At 39.7% G+C, this 25,695-nt stretch overlaps 1 protein-coding gene across 1 annotated transcript in view; it reads right to left on the reverse strand.

Annotated features, from left to right (window-relative positions):
- LOC103366921 (pro-neuregulin-3, membrane-bound isoform-like) overlaps positions 1-25,695 on the reverse strand; it is a 234,189-nt gene that overhangs the window by 36,194 nt on the left and 172,300 nt on the right. Inside the window, exons 6-8 of the mRNA XM_008294788.1 lie at positions 18,807-18,830; positions 6,248-6,350; positions 502-628 (exon numbers count right to left, since the gene is read on the reverse strand). Of these exons, the coding sequence (XP_008293010.1) occupies positions 502-628; positions 6,248-6,350; positions 18,807-18,830 (254 nt within the window). The remainder of the gene's footprint in view (positions 1-501; positions 629-6,247; positions 6,351-18,806; positions 18,831-25,695) is intronic.

Consider the following 25,695-nt stretch of genomic DNA (forward strand, 5'->3'; position numbering starts at 1 on the left):
TGTTTTCCACTTTCAACTGCCAGTAAATTAAACATATTTAAATTCAATATCATGTGTCCTCTGTTGGAGCCGTTCAACCATTTAAATCATCTGGAGACTGTTCTGTTTGTGTCCGAACCGCATTTTCAAGGTTGTGTCCAGTGATGGCAACAGCAGTTGTGTTGATTCCAGGTCGTGGTGTTGACTTTATATTGCAGTGAAAAAATATCAGCACACAGTGAGTAAAAATGCTGCAGAGCTTCTTTTTTTTTTTTCCCCACCGGGGATCAATAAAGTTTTATCCTCATCGACAATATTACTCCATAATCTGTTTGTTGTTTTGTATTGTTAAACTAAAACTGCAAAATAACTAAAGCTGTCAAATAAATGTGGGACTGACATAGCAGACAACAGAAACACTCCAGTAAAACACATGACAACAGTTTCCTGTCTGCACACGTTTGAGAATCTTTGACCAGAAAACACTGAAAACACAAGTCAGATAAGATAATCAGTGGTCACCTCATGCATCTGCAGGTTGGTGTTGGAGGCTCTGATCTTGGCTTCCAGGGCGTTGTGGGCGTTGGACGTGTAGTTCTTCAGACTGCGACTCTCCTTCAGGTGGGCTTGAAGCTTCTCTCTGCGCCTCCTGCAGGAGAACCAAAAGAAAACCAAGCGAAAGTTGAGTTCAGGTGAGTTTTGACCACAGATGACTCAACAACATTCCCAGAACGTTGCAGCCAGAATGTTCCACCTTCGTTAATAAATCATACAAATCATCTGGAAAACACATTTTAAATGTTGGTTCGAGAACGTTCCTCCTTTGTCATCATGGGACATAAACTAACAAAAACCCCTGAATGTCGCATTAATGTTATAGGAAAACATTCTGAAAATGTTCTTCTTTGAACATTTGATTAAAACATCTCCTTCAAAAGTTTATCAGAACTTTAATGTTCTCCAGAGTTGTGGGAACGTTCCCTGGCAGCAATATTCAAACTGTGAAAACAAGCAGAATCCTCGATGCGTTCACGACTTTCTTTAATGTTTGCATTCAAAAGAAAACGAGTCAGCGGTCAAGGAGAATCGTGTTCTATCAGCGTCTGAGGAGGAAAACAAACCACCTGAGGAAGCCTCTACCTGCACAACCCCTCTCCTTAATTGCTCCCTGAACAGTAATTAAAAGACCTGCAGTTTACAACGACGCAACTTGACTCCGTTTAATAACTCGTGTCGAGACGTTCTGATACGTTTGAGTCTTTGTGAGATTTATTGCGAAACAAGCCGAAGTCATTAATGAGTTTGACCCTCATCTCCGAGCTGCCTTCAGGACAAAAAGGTCCGCGGATAATCACGGCGGAAGAAGTGGAATAATTACGCCCGATTCCCTCCATTCATGTGCGAGAAGCTCGGCTGGTTCGTTGTTCTAACCAATCACGTGCTCCTGATTGTTCCAGGTTCAGTCAAACCGACCTGCAGGTGGAGGCGTGAACCTCCTCGCGTCGTCATTGTTCCAGAGGTTTGCTCGTTATCTGATGGATCCTCCCCGTCCGCTGAACGACAGCCGTGGAGTGAAGTGTTTACCTCGCGCTAAGTTCCTCTCCTTCCACCTCGGCGCCACTTTAATTATATTTTCTCAGAGCAAGGCTGCGACATTTGGCGTCGCACCACTTTCGGAAAGAAGCGTTTGCTTAATATGAAAGGTCCATTATCTCCTCTAAAGCCGCCTCACAATCTGCTTGTTTATTTGATGCTTTAGCGCGCTAAAGGGGGGAAGCGGCTCTTTACGACGGAAGCATATGCTTTTCACCGCAGTCAAAACAAACATCGACTCTTTATGTTTGCAGGGAGACGTGTCGTAGATCAACTCGCATCCCCCCGCTGCTCGGGAGAAAGTTTGGCTTTGTTATCCCCAAACTAACTTCCTCCAACTCATTCACTGGTGATGAATAAATCAGCAGCTGCTCGGGAATAAATCCGACTGATTTGAATGATGTTCTCCAGAACCGCTGACTTTCTGGAAGCAGCCTGCAGCTACAGTCGAGTGGAACGTTCCCACCTCCGACTTCCAGCGACGCTTCAAAGTTTTAATCTGATGCTCAGAGAACAATTCGAGGATATTTCTCGTTTCCAATAAAGTTCCTGCAAAGTTAAAAGTCAACTAAACGGCAACGTCCAGACAATGAAAAAGAAACCAGCATGTGAAAAGTGTTCTCAAATCTTGTTGAGTCTGCTGCTGACAGAACATCTCGTAGAAAATGTCTCTGAGTCGCCATGTAGATCATTTTCCCGCAATGTTCTGAGGATGTTGCTGAGGAACGCATTAAAGAACGCTGTCACACCATAACAAAGGAAAGACGTTCTAAATGTAACACTTGGGAAACGTTTTAAGAATATTGGTGCACAAAGATGGAACAACGTCTTTAGAGAACGTTATCCGACTTGAAGAGAACATTGCGGAAACTAAAAGTAAGTCTTCTGCTGAAAACATCGCAAGAACTTTCCAGAACGTTCTTATAACAGCAAAACAATAAATTCTAGAGAGAAGAAACAAACCCATCAAGTAGTGAAAGTCTCCGCTAACGTCACTTACACGTTCTAATGACGTTTTAAAGAGAACGTTTTAGTCTAATGTTCCAACAACATTCTAAGGATGTTCGTCATCCCTCTGATGTTCCCATGAGGTTAAAAGTCAACTACAAACAGACATAAAGGGTGAAGTGATGATTTAAAGGTTCTCTAAAGTCCCGTCACTGCGTTAGAACCGTAAACCTCGTAGAACACAGAATTAAATCAGAGCTCATGTGAACGTTTGTGGGATCCTAAGAGTTAACGTGAACGTGAACGTCCTAAAACCAGTCAGCAGGTTTGATCAGCACATTAACTTCAACAAATTACACGCAGAAAAATGACTACATGTAAAACTGTAATATTTATTTAAAAATCTCTTCATTTTGCCTGTTTCATTATATAGTTTACTAAAAGTCTTGTAAGTTTGCTCCAGACTGAGTGACTCAGCTGCTGTCCAGAGTCACATGGAAAAGAGGTTTTCGGTTGAACTGCAGGCTGTGTTTATGTGGAGCAGTAGTAATAAAATATCTGTAGGATGGAGGAATACAGGAGCATTGTTTTCTGGTTTTGGTAACTATTGGGAGCACTTGGACGAAGGTTGTACATGCTAATAATAATAATAGTAATTATAATAATAATAATAATAATAATAATAATAATAATAGTAATTAAAAAACAAAAAAAATCAAGGAAATTTGACTTTTTGTTGATCGAGGTTGGAGGCAAGTACGAAATAACAATAATAATATAACAAACATATAGCATGTAGAGCCACTATTTTATTTTTTCCAACACTGGTGACACTCATGGACACTTGTCTTCCAAGTTTTTTAACTTTTTTGCTCAATAAATCATCAATAATTTCCACTTTTATTATTTCTTTTTCTGTGTTTTGTGACATTTAACTGCATGATGCTGCACAGACGACGTTCTTCCTCCTTTTTCGTGGTTATTGTGTTTCTGTGGAGCTGCAGGACTTTTTATTGCAGTGAAAAATGAACCTACAGTGAAGAAACACGAGGACAGTAAAAGCATGAAATCAGCACTTTAACCTCATTGTTTGAATGTGTTTGCTGAGATACCAACAGTAGAAGGTGTGTCAACTGCACACACGCTGTTACCGTTTACAGAGTTTGAATCATTTATCTTTCACTCTGTCCGGAAACCTTTGAATTTCTCGGGGTCGCTCAGATTTCCTCTGTGCTGCAGATCTTCTCCATCTAACCCACCCACCACCACCACCTCCCACCGCCTCGGTTATGGATTCATCGAAAGCTCCTGTCCATCACGCCTTGATCCGATTATCTTGTTGTCAGGCTGCTCACTCACTCACATCATTATATTACGCAGCAAAGCCTATGGAATTACAGTGCCATCTATCACCGCACGCTCCATAAACCCCGAATGACACACCGGATGTCTGACCCGTCCTGCGCACGCTCGTCCGATATACCATTCATATGCCAATTACTATGCACTCGCATTAACTGCTGCCCTGCAGAGATGTGAAAACAGGCCGACGGAGAGCAGAGCAGGAGCCACACCGGCTGACCTTTCGGGTGATAATAGGCTATGAATATGTGCGCACGTAATGAGCTTTACAAATTGTCCCAAATACCCGGCCTGGGATTTGCTTCAAGATGTTTGATGCCTCAACAAGTTGCAGCGGCTAAATTAGCTAAACGTCTCCGCGGGCATTCGCTGTGCTGGCGCCCAGCAGGCCTCATTACCACACAAGTTTTTTTTTTTGTTGCTTACTTTGGGACCCGCGGTAGCAAAAATTTGTCATAAATATTATCAGTATAAAGCGAAGTTTGAAAGTAATAAAACCGGAGCGGTGCCGTTAAAGCGAGCGCCGGGAAAGTTGGGATGAAATTAGGTGTCACTGCGGCTAATTTACTTTCAATATATTCATGAGAAACGTTCACGTGTCACTTCTGAGCGAACTGGAAGTGGAGCCGAAACCCCCGAGAACAGCCCAGAAACCAACCTGTGGTGAAGACAGGTCACATACTGCTTTTATCTGATCGCTTTGAAAAGGTTAGACTAAAGAAAAAAGACGTTTATGACAACCTGGGCTCTGCTTTTTGTAGTTTTGCCCGTTATTTATTATTGTTTATGACAGTTTTGGTAAAGTGGTGAGATTTATAAAATTTTCTAATCTTTATAAATACAATCAGAAGCACCTGAAACGTAAAGAAACCTGCTCCGTGGCTCCGTGTAAATGCTGTGTATTTACAGGTAGCGTTTCTGTTTTTAATGAATGAAGCGCTTCGGTTTTGAGCTGCTTCAGTCTGCAGGAGGTTTGACGGCACACGGAGCGATTAGCGATTAGCTTCAGGTGCTATCGGCACTCGGTTTAACTGCGTTTGAACACGACTTTAACAAACCGCCGCTGATCGGACAACCGTCAGCGAGTATCTTACAGACACATTCAGTATATCTGCTGCTTTTTAAATATGTTAAAGCTCCGGTATGTTGGGTGTAGAAAACAGAAGAACTGCTTCGCTCATGAACAGGTTGGACAGAAACAGAACTTCTGAATGCACGACTTCTAATCATCCATCCATCATCTATACACCGCTTAATCCTCATTAGGGTCATGGGGGGCTGGAGTCTATCCCAGCCGACTTAGGGCGAAGGCAGGGGACACCCTGGACAGGTTGCCAGTCTATCACAGGGCAACTTCTAATCAAGTTTACTTAAATGTCTTGAAGGTTTGGTTCACTGAGGTGTAGTTAAAGTTCAAACCAGTCTGCTAGTGTGATTATCCCAGATGTTAGCCATGAACTTAGTGAACACGAGTACTCTCATTAGAACCAAGTGGAACAATGAGCAGCTACATACATACACGTCTATTCAGCAAACATCAATAAGCATCATAGTTTAAGGACTGGACTGGAAAAAAATGCATTTTGGCAAAATTAGTGTTTTTTTTTTAGTGAGGAAAAGTTCAGATTAAAATATGTTCAGTCCACAAACTGCACTGACCTACCACCTATTTAATGATTGGCAGCCTAAACACCAGTTTTTAGGTTGATTACTCACGAAAATGAAGCTGATTTAATTTGTATTTCCACAATATTTAAAAGATTTGTACGTGTTTTGGACTCAATTACCAGATTTCTGAAGTTTTCAAGCTGAGAAATAAAAAAAACTGACAACAGTTAAAGGACGGGGCTTCAAATAATGACATTAAGGTGAAAAAATCAAGCTAATAATTCAGTTTCATGAAGCTACATCAACTTGAACTAATGCAGAAATATGAATTTAAACTACACAATATTAAGTTGATGCAATTACCAGTGTTAGTATGTCAACCTGACTCATTGTTTTGCATTTGATGGGCAGGTTTTTAGATTTCTGAACTGAAGCTCGTATGGAGCCAGCTCTGCCTCCAGATCATCAAAACTGAGTCTAAAGCTGCTGATTTATAAAATGTGCTGCTGTTTTTATAGTATATTTGTGTGTTTTTGTCAACTTGACTCACTGTTTACAACTTGAAAGGTTTGCTTCCATCAGTAAATTAGATGTTGGAACATTTTTAAGATTTCTGAATGACTTTTTCTCGTCAACTGAAGCTTGTATGGAGCCAGTTCTGCCTTCAGATCATCAAAACTGAGTCTAAAAGTGTTAATCCATGAAATGTGTTGTTGTTTTTGTTGCATATTTGTGTGTTTTTGTGCGTCCGTCTCACTTGTTGCGGCAGTACAGCGCCATGCACAGGGTCCCCAGGAGGCTGATCGCCATGGCGATGGAGGTGATGGACACCACCTGCCTCTTGTAGACCTCTTTGCTCTCTGCGGAGAAACGAAACACAGGAAGGAGGAAACGTGTGAGGAGCGCATCAGCCAGGAAGGAGGAACAGAAACAGAAGAAGAAGAAGAAACTGTGTGAGTAAATGTGTGCGTAGATCCCAGAGTCAATATTCACAGAGACACAGTTAATACTAAATTAATTCTGCACAGCCGTCTCGCCATAACACGGAATTAAACATGGTTCTGAGATTTGTTTTACCCACTTCTTAATTTCTAACGCTGTTGTTTACAGCACCCAGACAGCCATTTTACATCAGCAAACACCCGCAGCAGCGTCTCTCTGGGGCTTTTCTCCGTCTATCTGCCTTCCGCATTCTTTCAAGTGTAAGTGTAATTACTTCAGTGATGAATAAACCGAATAAAACAACAACTCAAAACCCATTTAGGGTAAACAAACACCTATCCGCGGCCCTCCCGCAACACCCGCTATTCTTAGTTACCGCTCAGCTCGTTTTATCGGCTCCGGCACGTCGAGTAATGGTCCGGCGGACACCAGAAATGGATGCCACATGTAATGGAGCTTGAATACACGGAGACAAGAAGAGTTATGGCGCGGAGGGACGCCATTAGTGGAGAAAAATGGAAGCTGTCTTGTTTGTTCCGAACAAGTAAATCATAGTTGCCTTCGGATACATTAATAGGTGATCAATCAGGCTTTATTTAGCGACGCTCAGACCTTGGAAAACCGCGACGGCGACAGGTGTTGGGCTTTTCACATCCAGATGATTGAGACGGAGCGACACCGCGGACGGGTTCCAACGGACGATTTGGCGGGAAAAAAAATTATCTGAAAATTACTGGCGGGAACGAAACCGCTCAGAGAAACAGGACGACGCCTTGCTCGAGGGCGTCCTGGCAGCAGCCGGGGAAGGAAAAGTGTCAGAAGTTCACGAAAAGATCAAAATATTAAAGACGAGTTTAATCCTGCAGCCTTCAGGTCAGAACCAGACGCTGCAGAACCGTCACACACGCAGGACTTCCCTAAAAATAAGAAATGTCACAGAGCTTATCAGTGTGTTTTCCCTGTTTTGTGAAAGTAAACACAATATCCAGAAAAATGAATCTTAATTAACATGTTAAATGTATAAAAAACTAACAAATATATGCATATATTTAATATGATATAATTAATATAAAAAATTGAAACGATAATTATATTATTGTTATGAAAAACGAAAAAACAATAACAAAAATACAATTATTTAATAATTAAATATAAAACTGCTGCTTTCACATTTCTGTTTAGATTTGACTGCATTTTATTTTGTTACATTATGAATAATATTGAGTGAAATCACAGAAAAAAGTCTTGATTTACGTGCTGATCACAACAAAACAGACAAACATATATGTTTATAATCAATAACAACACAATGGGTAATTATTAGTAATCATAAACACCAATTATTGATGAGCTTAAAATTAGAATTCTGACTAATTAAATAAAATATAAAACACTAATCTGCATTTTATTTTGTCAAATTAATGATAATATCGAGCAAATATGCAGAAAAAAGTCTTAATTTACATCATAAAACACACAAATGTGTATAATTACAACAAACAATATAACAAATATAACAATAATATAATATGTAAATTATTAATAATCATATTGTATATTTATAATAATTATTTGTAATATTGATAATAATATTGGTGAATAATTAAAATACTATATTGCTGCTTTTGCACTCCTTAAATTACTGATAATAAAAAACAAAAAACAAACAAAAAAGCAGGTCTTTAATAAATGCGTATTTCTTCTTTTACATTTTTTGAAAGTTGAGTTATTTTTACTGTATTTAATTCAGCAGAATTTTTATTTTATTTTATTTTTTTCTCATCATTTGAAAGAAAAGTGTATATTATATTATTTTTTGTTAAATTACAGATAATATCAAATAAAATCACATTAAAAACCTACAAACAAATTGGTAAAAACTTTTTTTTTTTTTTAAATGTCAAAAATCTGTATTACTTCCTGTGTTAATGTGTTCTTAAAAATACCTTTTAAATTTTTGAATTAAAAGTTNAATTTAAACTATAATTATATTATTGTTAGAAATAACTAAAAAACAATAACAAAAATACAATTATTTAATAATTAAAAAATAAGACTGCTGCTTTCACATTTCTGTTTAGATTTGACTGCATTTTATTTTGTTAAATTACTGATAATATTGAGTAAAATGACAGAAAGAAGTCTTGATTTACGTTCTGATCACAACAAAACAGACAAACATGTATGTTTATAATCAATAATAATACAATGGGTAATTATTAATAATCATAAACACCAATTATTCATGAGATTAAAATTAGAATTCTGATTAATTCATTACAATATAACGCAAATCTGCATTTTATTTTGTTAAATTAATGATAATATCGAGTAAATATGCAGAAAAAAGTCTTAATTTACATCATAAAACACACAAATATATAGAATTCTGACAAACAATATAACTGTAAATTATTAATAATCATTTTATATATTTATAAGTATTAGTAATATTGATAATATTATTGGTGATTAATTAAAATATTATATTGCTGCTTTTGCACTCGTTAAATTGCTGATAATATCTTCTGATAAATCGCAGCAAAGGATCTTAATTTACATGTAAAAAAACAAAAACGAACATATAATCATACAAACCACAAGAAACAAACAAAAAAGCAGGTCTTTAATAAATGCTTATTTCTTCTTTTACATTATTTGAAAGTTGAGCTATTTTTACTGTATTTAATTCAGCAGAAATCTTATTTTATTTTAGTTTTTTCTCATCATTTGAAAGAAAAGTGTATATTATATTATTTTATTATTATTGTATTCTTCTATTCTATTAAGTATATTAAAGACTAAATATTACATATACTAAATAAATAGTAAGCATTTTAACTCGTCCTTTTACAAAATGTTTTCCTTTATTTAAATCATCTCAAATTTAATTATTCACAGATTTAAGTTTCTGACTGTTCCACTATTTGACCGTCTAACTTCGCTATTTGCTGCCAGATGTTTTGGACCCGATCAGTCTGTTTCACTGCGTCTTGTTCTCACTGTTTCTGTTTCTTTCTCTGTGAGTTCTGAACTTTTTCTCTCCTCTGATGCAGATTTTTCCTTCGCCGAGGCGAAGCTGAGTCGTGATTTCACTCCTGTTTGTCTCTGAGCGAGATTATGTAAAAACTACGGAGCTGAACTTCTGGAAACTTGCTGCAGTGATGGATCACGGGCCTGAAGTTCTGCTTCCACGTTCTTTCATGTTGTGCGTTTGGGGCAGCGTCCTGAACTCTCCCAGTCTGCTCATGAGTTCACTCCACTGCCCTGAAACTGCTGCACTTCTATAAATGCTAGAAAACGCCCGATGGAAGTCTCCGTCTTTATTTTGTGGTGCTGACAGAGAAGGAATCACAATAAAGAGGCTGAAGTTTAATTCTGTCCAACATGTGCAGCGCTGCGGGGGGAGTTTCTACGTTTTCAAAGTCCTCCCTGCGGTTTGTAACGCAGGTTAAATAAACGTCAGAATCAAAGACAGAACCAGAGCTGGTTGGGATGTTTCCTGAAACTCTCTGCAGGCTGAAATATGGATTTTTAGTCATGAGCTTGGTTCACCTGCTTCCTTCAGGGCATCTGATGGAGTTTATCAGGAGATCAGAGCAGCTGTGTGTTCGTCCACTGATCGATCTCTGACGGCAACGTTCACTGATCGAACCCAGACACTGAACGCATCACGGCAGCAAGTCCACTCTTAGTTTTCATATTATTGTTATAGTATATTTATTATTTTACTATTTTTTGTTAAATTACAGATAATGTTAAATAAAATCACGTTAAAAACAAACAAACAAATTGGTAAAAACTATTTTTTTTTAAAAAGTTAAAAATCTGTATTACTTCCAGTGTTAATGTGTTCTTAAAAATATCTTTTTAATTTTTAATTAAAAGTTTTTAACATGTATTTGCTGATATTTTACTGAGTTTTTACTGCTTTAAATTTGACATTATTCCACTTTTTAAACCGCGTTTTTTTCTGCCAAATTTTCACTTTTTAAATAAAGATTTTTTTTTTAAATTAAAGAAATACTAAAAAAAAGTCTGTATTTCTTAATATATGGTAACGTATTCTGTTCAGTGTTTTTACATCACATGCTATTTAATCTTTTATTTATTTCTTAATTTTACAATATGCGACTGTAAAATTGCAGCTACACTGGATTTAAATCAGTTGTTGTTATTTACTCTAGCTTTACACTTTTAGAAAGTCAGAGTACTCTTCACATACACATTAAAAAATTAATAAAATAAAAAAGTTTTATAATGAAATATAAATCTAATCAAATCATATTTCTGTATTTTTTAAACAACTGGTGTTGAACTCAATAACATTTAAGCATTAAAATTACATTTTAAAAAAAAGCAGTGTTTAATTTATCAGAAATAAAGCAGAAATTGATTTATGTATTTTTTTTACAATGTGTGATTGTAAAGTTACACGACTGTACTGTGTCTGAATCAACAAAAAAAATACATTATTTAACAGAAATTTACCATTAATTTTACATTATTTTTTTACAGTTTAGAACATGATATAATTCAACATTTTTTAACATATTTTTTCAGGCAGATCTTCAAAGTGCACGTACATTTATTTTTTGTTTGTTTGTTTAAAAGATAAAATAAATCTAAAATATCGAATTATAAATATCTGGTAATCTGCTCTGTACAACATTGTATATTAATAAATATTTATATTTCATGAAGTGATTTGTTCTTTTACAGTGTGTGACAGCAGCATGACGATTTTACTGGATTTAAATCAGCAAATAACAGCATTATTCCATTGATATTTGTTTTTATTATTATTATTATTTTAACGTTATTTTCTGGAACTCGCTGTCAGAGTTTCGCCTTTTTGTCTTTTAACAGAACAATGAAAACAAACACTGAAGACGTGGAACTGAACCGAGCAACTGAAATTAAACCTGAGTCGACCTGATGTTTCCTGTCTGAGGTTATCGTAGGTGTGATACGGACACAAGTCTGATCTGCTGGAGTCAATGTTCTGTGTGCGAGACGCAATCAGATTTACATGTTACATATGCAAACATGATGTCGGCGCTCCGTGGACGACGAGCACGGAGCCAAGGTCAGGCGGCGCTGCAGCCGCCCACGTCCTGCTGGACGCTCCTCCCGACGCACAAACACACTCGGCTGATGTGAATAAATCATTGGGCTCCCGAGAGCCGAAGCATGTTCATGTTCCATCTGCAGGGCCACAGGGTCACAGCTTCTATTTATTTCCACTTCAGCCCGCCGGTTCTGCCCGGCAGAGGCCCGCTGATTAATATTTTACTCTGAAGGTGGCAGCAGTGATGTAGAGGTTCTGCTGTGACCTTTTTCTTTGTATGTGCTGGTGAACATGCAGAACGTGTTCACTGCAGCTTCACACAGGTGAGACGCTGAGTGATGGTGTGAGTAACTCCCCCCGAGTGTTCCAGAAACGTTCTATGAAAGTTGCACTCACGCTCTTAGCAGGAAGTTCTATTTTAGTTCCCAGAAGGTTCTTCTTCATGGCAGGATGACTCAACACGTTCTAAAAATGTTTGGTGCTTCTCAGAACCGAATGCTGCGCTGAGAACGTTCTCCTTTGTGACACAATGGAACATTGTGGGAACGTTTTCTTTGCATCCTTGCTGGAATGTTTTTCTTTTAAAACGTCTCAAGGAAGTTCTGCAGGCGTTCTATTTTTTATCAGTTCCAAAAAATATTCTAAAATGAAAGTTCTTCAAAAAATGTGCTGAATGTTGCACTGAAAACGTTCTCCTTTGTGGTCATGGAACGCTGTGGAACATTGAGGGAACGTTTTATACATTCTACCATATGCTCCCTCAACAACGTCCCCAGAACATCCTCAGAACATTACTGGCGCAGTGTCACCTTACGCTGAGAAGGGAACACACTGTCGCATCTACAAAATGATTTAAAGGAACTCAAAGGAGGAACGCTCTCAGTTTAACAAGTGTTGAGAACGTTGGAGCAGAACGGTCTGAGAACATTATCACCGAACATTTTTAGAATGTGTTTAATTAATTAATTGTACCTTTAAGAAAACATTAGTAGAACTTTCTCAGAGTGTTTCTGGAGGTCATAAAGACCAGGAGGTACCTCACACGCAGTATTTATATTCAAAACAAAACCGAAGAACAAACAGAGATGATTACGGAGGACTCTGGACTCGAGCGGCTGTCGACGGACGTTCTCATGTAGAACCGAACCGAGGCGACTGTTGACATTCTGACAGCGAGTCTCTGCTGCTTCTGAATCCTTGTGAGGAGCTTTAAACCTCCTGCTGGGCTTCACGGCTCAGAAACTCAAACACTGGACACCGAACATGAGTCTGTGATCTCAACCCTCACGTCGGCAGAATAAACTCAGATTCTTTTATTTTCCAGTGTTAGAACGTCGTGACGTCTTACCGTCACCTGAGCAGGTCTGCGACTCATTCTGGGATTTTTCTCTAACTCTTCGGACATATGGACGAGTCGGACCGCTGGCAGCCGCTGACGCTGTCGAGGTCTGTTCCTCGTATCCGGTTAAGCTTCATTCAATTGTGTTGCATTTGTACAATTATGCGTTGCACCGCGGCCTCCGGTTTGAGGCCGGCGGAGGCTAATGTTTAGTGGCAGCGCCTTGGACTCGGTTCAATGTTGGCACGCGGCGGCAGAACGACGATGATTGATGACAGAACGGGCAGTTTGGGTCGAGAACGTGAGCTGCCGATGAGGAGGAGGATTAAAGGGATTCACGTGTCGGCCATCTTTAAAGCAGGAACGTTGTGAAATGTTCCTTATATATAAAAAACAAAAACATTCTGGGACGAAAGTTCTACTATTGTTTTAAATGCTTTAATGAAAGAACGTTCTTCCTGAGGGTAGGATAACGAAAGATGTTCTAAACATGTTGGGGAGAACGTCGTTAGACCGTTGTGCCCCAGCGTTCCCAAAACGTGTTACACTGACAGCCATCTCTCTTTGTTGTCATATTGCACTATAAAACATTGCGGGAATGTTTTATAGAGTACGTCCCCAAAACATCCTCAGAACATTACAGGAAGAACGTTCCACCTTTGTCAATATGTCGTGTCACAGGAATGAAGAATGTTTTTTTGTCTTAAGTCTCGATAACGTCCTAAAGACGCCCTTCTTTTGTTATCATTGTGGAAGAACGTTCTATAATACGTTTCCTCAACCAAAAGGCCTAAAACGTTCCACCTTTAATATACCACAGTGCTGGAATGTTCTGTAAGAAAAACGTTCTGTCATCTTAGACCTTGATAACATCTGACAAATGTTGACAACATTCAGAACAGGAAGAACGTTCCACTTGTGCTAATATATCACGTTACAGGAACGTTCTGTAAATAACATTCTGTCCTCTGAGGCCTCGATAATGTCTTGGTTTGAGAACGTTCCTTCTTCGTTATCATGCAACAATAATCTGACAACGTCCTCTGAATGTTCCCTTTAAAACATTGCGGGAATGTTTATGGAATACGTCCCCAAAACAACTTCATAAAATTACAGGAAGAACGTTCCACCTTTGTCAATATGTGGTGTCACAGGAATGAAGAACGTTCTGTCATCTGAAGTCTCGATAACATTTTGAAAGCATCCTTCTTTTGTTGTCATGAGGAAGAACATTCTACAATATGTTCCCTCAGTAACATTCCCTAATAACGTCCTCGGAACACTACAAGAACATTCCACCTTTGCTAACATATCGTATTGCAGGAATGAAGAATGTTTTTTTGATAACATCCTAAAGACGCCCTTCTTTTGTAATCATTGTGGAAGAACGTTCTACAATACGTTTCCTCAACCAAAAGGCCTAAAACGTTCCACCTTTAATATATCACAGCGCTGGAATGTTCTGCAAGAAAAACCGTTCTGTCATCTTAGACCTTGATAACATCTGAAAAATGTTGACAACATTCAGAACATTGCAGGAAGAACGTTCCACTTTTGCTAATATATCACGTTACAGGAACGTTCTGTAAATAACATTCTGCCCTCTGAGGCCTCGATAACGTCTTGGTTTGAGAACGTTCCGTCTTCGTTATCGTGGAACAATAATCCGACAACGTCCTCTGAATGTTCCCTTTAAAACATTGCGTCTCTGTTGACTTTCTAATCAGAACATTATGTAATTATTGTTTGATTATTCCTTAAAACCTCAGAAGTACTTGCAGGTAACGTTGCGAGAACGTTCCCTGCACGGTGGGAACCCTGCTTCCATGATCAAAGAAAGATTTCACAGGATGCCGTTCTCCGTCTGCATCCCGTCCGCTGCATTTGCAGTCAGATGAACTGAAGCTGCTTCTTTTCTTTTTGTGTTTTTTTTTTTTTGGGAAACCTGCTGAGACGATGCAAACTTGGCAGTGACAGACGATCTTCTCCACGCCGCTATCTTGCAGGTTTCTCCCCCATTTATATTCAGCGAGAGGTTTTCTGCCTCTGCAACATTGTTCGGGCCGCCGCGGTTCCTTCGTCTCCGGCGCTGCCAACGTCTTCCCCGGCTTTGTGTCGGCAGATAAATCAGAACCTCCCACGCTCGGCCCGCTGCGTCCACGTCTGTGGCTTTGGAAGGAAAACACTCACATCTGCTAGAACTCGTCTGCCACACGGTTCTACTGATTATCGATAAAAGGCACCGAATCTACACTTCACGCAGTTTGAAGGCCTAAAATTACAGCCTGGAACTGGAGTGCTTTAACGACGTTCTCCTTTGAAGGGCTTCTTTGAATGGAAACGTCGTTATTGGGAAGAACCTCGATGATCTCGGTCTCGCGTCTACAAAGTGACCATAAATAGCGTCTGGTTAAGCGGTTCTTTAAAGAAAGGCTCTTCTCGTCGAGGGCGCTCTTGAAGCACAGAAGCGACGTTGGCATCTGTAATTCCTTTTGTGTGCGTCGGATCTCGCTTAAATCAGAAATATCACGTTTAACATTCAACACGGAGCTTTAAAGGGTTCTTAAGAAGCTGCAGCAGCAGAAAGCATCAGAGTTCATGTCTGATTGGGTTAGAAAGAAGGAACGGAACCGTTAGGGAACGTTTCAGCAAAGTGTTCAGACACATCATGTGTTTGAGGAACATTATCCCAATAAAGACGTCTTAATAATGCATGTTGTTCTAACAGTGTTATCGTCAAATGTTGTTCAAATGTTTTTACAGAACGTGATCCTTTAAGAACATCTCAGCTAGATTTGTTCTGTTTGTTCTAAAAATGCTCTGCGAGGTTCTACTGATGCTTTTAGCAAAATGTTCATCTGAAGATATTCCAAAAGAGCACGATGTTCTACATTTGTTCAAACGGTAAAACATAAGAACGTTTTGTTAAAAATATGTTCTGTTGTCTTGAGAACATTTTTTGAATGTCGGTTTGAGAACATTCGTCTTTTCATCCATCAGTGTTTTTCGTTCTTATAACGGTTTCAGCAACTTCTGCAAAGTTCTATGTTGTTAGTAGTAGGACGGTTTTTTTTTTTTTTAAAGTTCCCAGAATGTTCCTCTTGATGGCAAAATAAAGTTCTCTAAAGACAATATTTTCCAAACGTTGCATTAGTTGCACTGCATGGAACGCAACTTTTCATTCTAGAAATCTAACTTCCTTTAAAGACGTTCTAAAAATGTGTTTTAAAAAAGATGTTCTGTCATCGGAGAACATCTTGAAAACATTTTTTTTTTCATCCTCTGAATGCTGCAGGTTACGTCTTAGTTAACTTTTAACCTCAAAGGAACATAATTGTGTTACTTAAATAAATATCCATAAAACGTTCTTTGAAGATTAGACTAAAACCTTAGTAGAACTTCTCAGTAATCTTAGCAAATTCTTCTGGAACGTTCCCTCCTAGCTGGGTGCGTCTCTTCCCACCGAGAACTTTTTTTCATTTATAAACATTATGGGAAAGTTCTGGCAATGTTTTCAGCAGATATTTAGTTTGAACTATGTTCTGCTTAACGTTCCGTAAAGACATTTTTAGAGCGTTATGCACAAGAATAGAACATTTAACGTTTAATAATGCTGTCTAACAGCAGCAAATAGCATTACATTAAATGTACTGATATGATTGAATTAGAGAAACTGCAGAACACGGTCCACATATTTCTTTTTGAAGGAACCAGTCTGATCCCATCTGGGTTATTTTTTATAGCGATGAACAGACGAACAGTTTCTGGGGTTAAAATTAAAAAACAAGTTGGAGATGTCAGGACGTCAGCCACCCAGAGCTTCAGAAAACGCAGAATACATTTAAGAACCGTTGGATCCTGCCTTCTGCTTAATACATATTTGATATCAGAAGGGGAGAAAACCTTCAGTGGATCCAGTCAGTCAGTCGTGTGGGCATCAATATTTCCTTTCCATCAGAGATCACTGAGCTCTGACTGGAAGATGTTCCACCTGCTTGTAAATCAATGCCGGAGCAAAGTGCTACAGGCAGCTGTTCTGTGGGGGCACGTTCTAACTCATGTTGATTTTCAATTTCCATCCGGAGGGTTTAATGTCGAGCTCGTGCCAGAAGGAGGCGGTCTGAGGCGTCTCGGCCTCTTTTACATTATTTCGAAGGCGGCGACACAAACTGTGACATTTGCGCCGCAGAGGAGGGAAAAGTTCTCATTTCCTCTCATCCTGCTCCGGTTTGGCAACTCAGGAAGTGGAACGTGCATCAGAACCGCAGAAACACATCAGACCTGAGCTGCTCGACGCCAAAGAAAGAAAAGAGAGAGTTCACTTTTCAATTAAACTGCATCAAACCTTTAAATTATTCTTTTAACGAGATTTTTAATTTAGAATTCAGACGCAGCTTCTGCAAGGTTCTGTCAATGTTCTGAGCAGAACGCCTCGTTTTAGTTCCCACAATGTTTTCGTTCGAGGTAGGACGACATCCGTGAAAGAACGTTAGACCATTTTAAAACCATTTCTTTACAAACGTTTTAGAACTTGTCCGTAGTGTTAGCCCGTGCTGTGGGAACATTTCATGCTGGCACAATTTTTCTGAGGTTCTACAAAGAACCTTTTAGCAAGAGCTTGTTTTATAGCAGAGTTTCTAAAAGGGAACCTTGATAGAACAGTAAGAAGAAAAAAAAAAGTTCCTGTAGCACCATCCCTGCTTAATTGGTTCTTTGGGGTTTTTTTCTAAAACGTGGTGAGAAAGTTCTGCAATGTTTTGTCCATGTTTTCAGCAGAACGCCTCTTTTTAGTTCCCACAATGTTCTTTTCTGAGGTCGGATGACAAACTTGTCTGTAATTTTAACCAGACTTGTTGGAACATTTCATGCTAGCTGGGGTTTTCTGGGGTTCCACAAAGAACCTCATAGCAAGAGCTTTTTAAAAAGTTGAGTTACTTAAAGAGAATTTGAGAAAGTGGTTCCTGCAGGAACCATCCCATCTAGATGTCTTTCAATCCAACAACTTGGTGGGAAAGTTATTTGCAATTATTTGTTGATGCTTGAAGTTTTTAGTTCCCACGATGTTCTCAAGGAATATTGGAACATTTTAAATCTTTTCTTGACGAATGTTTTAGAACTCGTAGCTAACGTTAGCCAGTGCTTCACTTGCTGGGAACAATAAACTTAGGATTTAATATGTGACTAGAACACTAGAATATTCTAAGAAGAACTCAGAATTTCCAGCTGGGACGTCAGACAAAGAAGAACCCGTTTCCTTGGACCCTGTTCTGCTGTTCTGACCCGTCTGTGGTGGAAAAAGGCCCGAATTGCGCCGACTGGGAGGAAAAAACGCGAGCGGCTCCGGTGAACAGCGAGCCTCCGTGTCGCTAACTAGCTAGCGCTCCTGAGCCGCGACGCCGGAGCCAAGAACAGGAGCGAGGATCCTGGCAGAACCGCCGGCCGGCATCCACCGACACACAATCAGCGCAAAGGATCTCACACAAACACACAAACACACACACGGACTAATGAGGAGAGCATTTGATAACGGTGCCAGCATCACAAAAACAGAAAAAAGAGAAACTGGCTGGCTGCGCCCTGCCCGCCTCTCTGTTCTCTGTTTCCAAGGAGACTGCAGCACATTGGTATTCTGAAGGGACACTTCATAAGCAATTGTGAGAGAAAAGAAAGAGATAGTGCAGGAAAGAAGCTGCAGAAACGTAAACACACACGTGTGCACGGAGACGGCGCCGCGGCGATGCTCGTGGAAATGTAAATGCACGTTCACACACCGTCGACGGCGTGTTCTCGTGTTTCTGTTCAGCTCCTCTGTTTCCACGTCAGGAGCTATAATGTGTGATCAGAACCATCCCGGGCTCTTATGAATGATGCATGTTCTGTATGTGAAGCGCCGGCAGTGTTTACAGGCGTGACTCATGCAGACGAGAGAGAGAGAGAATAAATATATAAAACAAGCTTCCTTACCCATAAACTCGATGCCCAAGTGGTCTGTGGAGAGAAAACAGAGAAAACACAGCGTTAGCGTCGTGTCACAGCGTTCACGCAGATCATCGCTGACTTTGATCGAAGCTGCTGCGTCCGAGCTTCGTCTCTGGTCACATGGAGTCAGAAGACGCATGTCGGTGATGTTAGATGACAAACACACATGTTGGTTAAACAGTCTTCAACCCAAACTTCACCTCACAGGCCCGTTTCCCTCCGTCAGCGCCACGCTCTGAACAAGCAACTTAATTCAGCAGAATTCAGACCAGTTGAATGAGAGCTACGAAGCTGTTTGTGGCCCAAAACCGGATCGATTTACAAAGACTGATCAGATTAGCGGAGAAGTTTAAGCAACAATCCAGAGTTCTGAATAAAGGAAGACACCTGAAACTGTAGCTGTGTGTTGGTACGCTAGATGCAACCTAAATGCAGCTGCACATCCAGTTCAAGGAAAGTTTATTTTTATGCAATTAACAAAAAGAGCACATGTTGTTAATTAGAGACCTGTTAACACTGGAGCTATTTCCAGTGATTTCAAACACTTTGTTGCATCTAAATCTAAATGTTAGGACGTATAGGAGTTGGTCGTCAGTCAAATCAGATCAAATCACAAAGATTAATCACATTAGCAACCAGAGGTTCAAATCTGTCTTTAAAACTGCAGTTTTGTCTCCTAAAAATGACAAATGGAGCCACTAAGCTGCAGCAGGAAATAGATTATTTATGTTGTTTCTATGTGATGAACGTAATGATGAAATGTTAACGAGTGTTACACGATCAACACTGGAGCTGCTTCACCTGATTTCACTGAACTCACAACATCTAAATCTGAACTTTCTGACGCCTGTGAAGCTGTTTGCTCGTGTTGTCGGCCAAAATTCACATCAGCTGAGATTTTAAGGGACAAAACCGAGTCAGAGGTTCAGCTTCAAACTCTAGTTTCTTCTTTGATTCCTATAAATTACATTTTAAAGGAAAATGCAACCAGACACATGTATGTATTTTTCTATGAACATAATGAGGAGGTCACTGACAGATGCTCCCACAGCTCTTATTGAAAGTCACAGAACAATTTAAGTTCACAGTAAAGGGACATTTTGTGTTTTTTTTCCCCACATCTACACTTTTTATCGTGATTGAAGCGTCGTCCAGACCTTGACCAAAACAAACTATAGCTTTGTCTTTTTTCAAATTATATTTTGTGCAACTAAATTGAAAAAAATGCAAAATATTTCCAAGGAAACGGCGACCGCTGTCAGCACAATGAGTAAACGTTGGTAATGAACGTATTTAACAAGCCACAAAGACATTGAACCTCTCAGCGATGTGTTCAATGACTCCGTGTTTCTCTCTGACCCTGCAGTGAAACGTCCTTTTGTAATGACTGAAGCAATGTTCTGGCTTTTTAATCGCCGTGTTTATGCGCTCGCAGCTCTTGATTGAGGTCACGGAAAAGAAAAAAAGTTGTTCTGTTCAACACAGTACAAGTCGTTTCACTCCTACACCATCCCCCCGACCTGAACCTGAACCGAGGCCTAAGAATGCAAACGCTGGGTTCTGTTCTGAGCCTCTGAATGTAAATGGATTTATGAAACAGTTGAAACCTGTTTTCTAGGACGCGTAGAAGAGTCTGCACAAACAAACTCACTCTTTTCCATAATGGGCGTGAATGTGCACATCCTGCTGCCTGAAACATGTCAGGCCAACAAAAGGTACCGTAAACGTTTTGCATTTTTCACATTAAAAGCCCCAATTTTTGTCTCAATTTGGAGCATAAAGCAGCAGCTGGTTGGCCTGTTGTGTGAAAGGACAGAAGCAGCAAACGTATGTAGAATAAATGTCGGCTTTTACAAGCTTTGAGGCAATTTCTGACCTTTTTTGCTGCAGAATTTAGTATCAAAATAAAAAAAAAACAACGTCCGGCTTCAGCAAGAAAACAAGCAAACAGTTAAAATGCAGCGACGTCTAAACAGAGGTACGGACTGGACTGGAACCGTCCCCCTTCGCCGACCGGTTGGAGGTGATCCCAGGCACGGCGCTGATGTCCGCTTTATCTCCCAAGCAGGCCCGGAGTGGGCGAGCCGGTGGTTCTGACGCGAGGAGCTCCGTCCAATCTGCCCCCAATCTTATCGGCCGATGTTAGCGCGGATGTAAGCGGATCATTTTTCACTTTAGCAGTGACCCGGAGACCTCTCTCAGACGCCTGCCTTCAAAAATGCCACCGGAGAGCTGGAGATGAACAAGATAAAAGGTGCGACGGAGGCTCTGGGAGCTGCAGACGCTCCTCCACCGGCTCACGTCTTAATTGTTTTATTCAGAGCGATGTGTGTATCTTTAGCTTTTCCGACCCCTTTGACCGACGCAGAGAAAATGATCTCTTCTTTAAGAATCCTGCAGTTTTCCAGCCCTTTGGGTCGAGCTATAAGAGCTGCAGCTGCTGCCGGAGTCGGAAACTCAATTTCCCATGGAGCTCAATGAGTAGAGCCTCGCACTAAAGCTGCCAAGGTTAGGGATTTCATTTTCCGTATAGCTCGGTGGGCAGAGCATATATCAGCAGCAGCACTGTCAGGATATGAGGCTCAGCTCCCATCGGGGCCACCCATACTCAAGATGTATGCACTGCTGCTACTGTAAACCACTTAAGATGGAGGCAGCGGCGTCACGTGTCAGATGTCCTCCGAGGAAGCTGCATCGCTGGACGGCCGACAGATTCCTCCAGAGGAATACGTCACCTCCCAAGACGGGAGACGGCTTCACAGAAAGGGAGATTATTTTCTGACCACGGAATCAGGAAGTCAGAGGTTGATGTGAGTCTAAAAACTACACCAATGTTCCCTCCGAGGGCGAAGACTCTGACTTCTAGCAGCCGCCTAAAAATGAGGAACTGATTCAGAATATTCGACTTGGTGCAGCCATCATGCCAACGTGTCCGAAACATCCTGATTTAAAATCTGTGTGAAGCTAAAAACAAATGAAACGAGATTGAAGCTACTTAAAGCTGCAGCGTGGAGCTTTTGTCTCCCCCTTCTGGCAGCGAGAGGAACTACACAAACACTGTCTTCATGTCTCTCACAGTTTGCTTTATGACTCCTCTGAACACTGAGGTTTTAAAATCTGGATTAGGTTCTGATTAATCAATCAGTTGTCATCTATCACAGTTTGATCGGTTTGAGTCATTTTAAAGATTCCAGCTGCTTGAGTTTAATTACTTCCTGATTGTGTTTTGGTCGTGAACGAATCCATCTCGTCTGGAAACACTGACTGACGTTTGTCACTATTTTCTGACCAAACAACTGATCGACTGAGTCAGAAAACAAACAACGATGAAAATAATCATCAGCTGCTGCAGGAGTCTGGAGCAACAGAAACGATGCTTTGACTCTTTCTAGGAAGCAAATTACTTCCAGGAATAGTAAAAAAAAAAAAAGAAAAAGTACTGAGCCTCTTAATCGGACTGAACAATTAATTCATTGGACGTTCGTTTACATGTTTGTAATTCGATCTTTACTGAAGCCTTCAGATGATGTTTGATGGTTGAGTTGGAGCGAAATGTCAAATATTTTGTAGGATTTTGATGTTTAAAAGTTCAATGTACTCTCAGGATAGCAGAATGAAACGGAAATACTCATTTAAACATGTACAGTTCTTCAGTAAATCTACTAAAGTGTTGGTTCTGTTGATTTCTGGGGGTTTTATGTCAAGTTAAGTCCAGTGAAAGAGGAGATCGGCATCACAAACGAACCTGACAGGTTTAAATCTTGCGGTTCAGACCTTATAATGATATTTATGGTGTGACTTTACCAGAATAATTTACATTCTAGAAAGTAAGTGAAATATAATACATGCAAATCTTATTGTAAATAAATAAAATAAATGTAAATATTGATCATTAGCCACCATAATAATAATAATAATAATAATAATAATAATAATGTATTTTTTTTAAAGTTAATGGTTCAATACATGAATAAATATTTCACAGTTATATTAAATAAAATATACAGCAGTTGTACTAAACGCCATCTACATGAGTGTGGTACGTGACACGGCTGAGACCCTCCAGTGTGATTAATTATAGATAATAACCTGATTAATGAATAACACAGATAAGACCTGACGGTGTTTTACGTTACACACTCATGTAAATGTTAAAGCTGCATCATTATTTACAGAAAACAAAGTTCTGCACCAAAACACGTTAAATATTTTATGTATTTAAATACATTTATTGACATTAACTCCTCTTTGTGTCCATTTTTTTCTTTTCATTATTTTATTTTATTTATCTTAATCAGTAATTTAATTCTTCTCTTTTTTAACCTGCTTTTAATTTTAGTTTTGTACTTTATTTTTTTATTTCATTGTCTTTATCTTATTTGTTTATTTTTTTCACTTTTGCCCTTTTAAATTTTAAAATGAATTTAGCATCTCATCGAATTTTTCTTTCTTTCTCTTCTTCATTTTATTTATTTATCTTATCTGTTGTTAATATTCTCATTTATCCTTTTTATTTGTAATTTTAGATCTTGTTTTATTGTAATTATTCTTTATTTTATTCATCTTAATCATTAAGTTTATTTTCTTTTACCTTTTTAATTTTATATCTTATTTTATTTTTATTTCTTTTTTAATTTATTGTCTTTATTTGCAAATGTTATTTTCTTTTACCTTTTTAAAAAAAAAATTTAATTGAATTTATTTTTAATTTTATCTTATTTGCTAGTTTTATTCTCCTTTATTTATTTCCTTAATTTTTTAAAATTATATTTCTTTACTTCCCCTGTGGAGACCCACCTGGCGACGTGGTTCCACCTCTGGAGAGAACCTCAAACTCTGCTGCTTTACAGAAAACCACCGGATGGATCAGATTTTTTTTGACATGATTAAGAAATAACTGCGGCTGCACAACCCGACGGCGTGTTTTATTCTGAAACGTGACCGGGCGACTGAAGGACGGGACGGGACCGGCCACGAACTCCACCCACGCTGTAGAACACTGGGCTTTCATCTGAGGATGTCGTAACTGCAGCCGCGAAGCGTATTCTTCTGTCTCTAAAGCAGCGGCCGTGGATGGAGCCTTGTGTTAGAAAAAAAAAAATCAGATGTATTCATATTTCATCCAAAGAGACGGCGGCTTTTTAAATCAAAGAGGACAATCAGAGCCTTTCAGAGCCGCTAATCACGCTCTGATGAATGCAGATTAAATGACTGAACCGCAGTCAGCTACACAATCGATTACGTGATTCAAAGTGCAGGACTGAAGCCGGTTTCTGTGGCCTTGAACTGATGCTCTGCAGCAGCAGCAGGAGGATTTAGAACGTCTCTGTTCTGGGTTCTGCTCCCTGGTCGCCACCAACGGGACGAAAACCGGCTCCAGAAGGGCCTGAAATACGATTTAGGATCAGGCTGCAACAGAACATATCAGAATCTAGATCAATACTGGACTCACAACAGTCAAACATACGACTCTTCTGGTTCTGAACTTTGGGTTTGGGTTCTTCTGTAACTGGTTCAAAACACACCAAAGAACTCTGAGTAACGGAGCAGATGTTCATCAGGTGTTTACTGAGAAAGATAGTCTGGTTTGGTGGAAGGAAACGTTCCCTCAACGTTAGATAACATCGACGACAACAATCCTTTAAAGCAGGGGTCCTCGAGGGCCACAGTCCTGCAAGTTTTAGATGTTTCCTTCTTCCAACACACCTGATTCAAATGATCAGCTCATCATCAAGCTCTGCAGAAGCCTGATAACGATCCTGATCATTTGAATCAGGTACGTTGGAAGAAGGAAATATCTAAAACTTGCAGGACTGTGGCCCTCGAGGACCCCTGCTTTAAAGGAAATGTTTTTAGTCAAACGCTCAAAGAACATTTTAAGAACATTTTCAGTTCCATTAACGTGCCTATAAAGTTAAAGTAACTTTTTAATGTCAAGAACACAGACGAGGTTCTGTGATAGCAAAGCTAATAAAGCTAGCATTCAAGACACGATTTCCAGATGTTTACAAAAAAATGCCTGTTTCTGTTTTGTTTTGTTTTCTTTGCACGATTTGGTGCAAAAAACAAAAATCATTTCTGTCTTGTTTTTTGTTTGTTGCTTTGTTTCGTTGTGTATTTCTGTTGTTTTCAACCATTTCTGCTTCTGTGCATCCGACTGAGCAACAACGTGCTGTCTGTTTGCTACAGACGACGTTTCGACGCCGCAAAACCCACAAAACCCACAAAACCCACAAAACCCACAGAACCCACAGAACCCACAGAACCCACAGAACCCACAGAACCCAGAGAACCCACAGAATCCACAGAACCCAGAGAACCCAGAGAACCTTCCTCCGCCTCACTTCCCCGTCAGATAAACTGAATTCCTCTGCAGACGCTTGCATCACGCTGACTGATCGCTCCGCTCGCCCTGTGTGACCAACACAGAACGCGCTACGTGCTATTTCCAATTAGCGGCCGGCGCTCGTCGACGTAAATTGATATTCTGACAGATGGCGGCTCTGAAGGCGGGAAGCTCGGTCCGCTGTTCAGCCTTGATCGGACTCAGGATGAATAAGTCACACGGTCACGTGACGCAACGCAGCGTCGGGTTTCTGTCGACTGCTGCTCAGCGCTTCACTACGTTTCCTTGTTTACTTGGTTCTTCAGGCGCCGGTACCGACTCGGTTCAGAGCTGCTGGTGAAGGAAATAAAAGAAGATGTAACAGAGAGCGGCGACTTTATCAGTGATGGTAAAAATAATAACATGAGCTTCTCAGTAAAAGCTAATCTGCAATAAGTTCGGCTACTTAGATCTGTTTTGATCATTTTAATTTAGTTTTTAGATTTTATTTGTTTATTTTATTGTCTTAGACCCTTTATTTCTTATCAT

This window comes from Stegastes partitus, unplaced genomic scaffold (genome assembly GCF_000690725.1).
Source record: "Stegastes partitus isolate 25-593 unplaced genomic scaffold, Stegastes_partitus-1.0.2 Scaffold995, whole genome shotgun sequence".
In the NCBI taxonomy this organism is placed as follows: Eukaryota; Metazoa; Chordata; class Actinopteri; family Pomacentridae; genus Stegastes; species Stegastes partitus.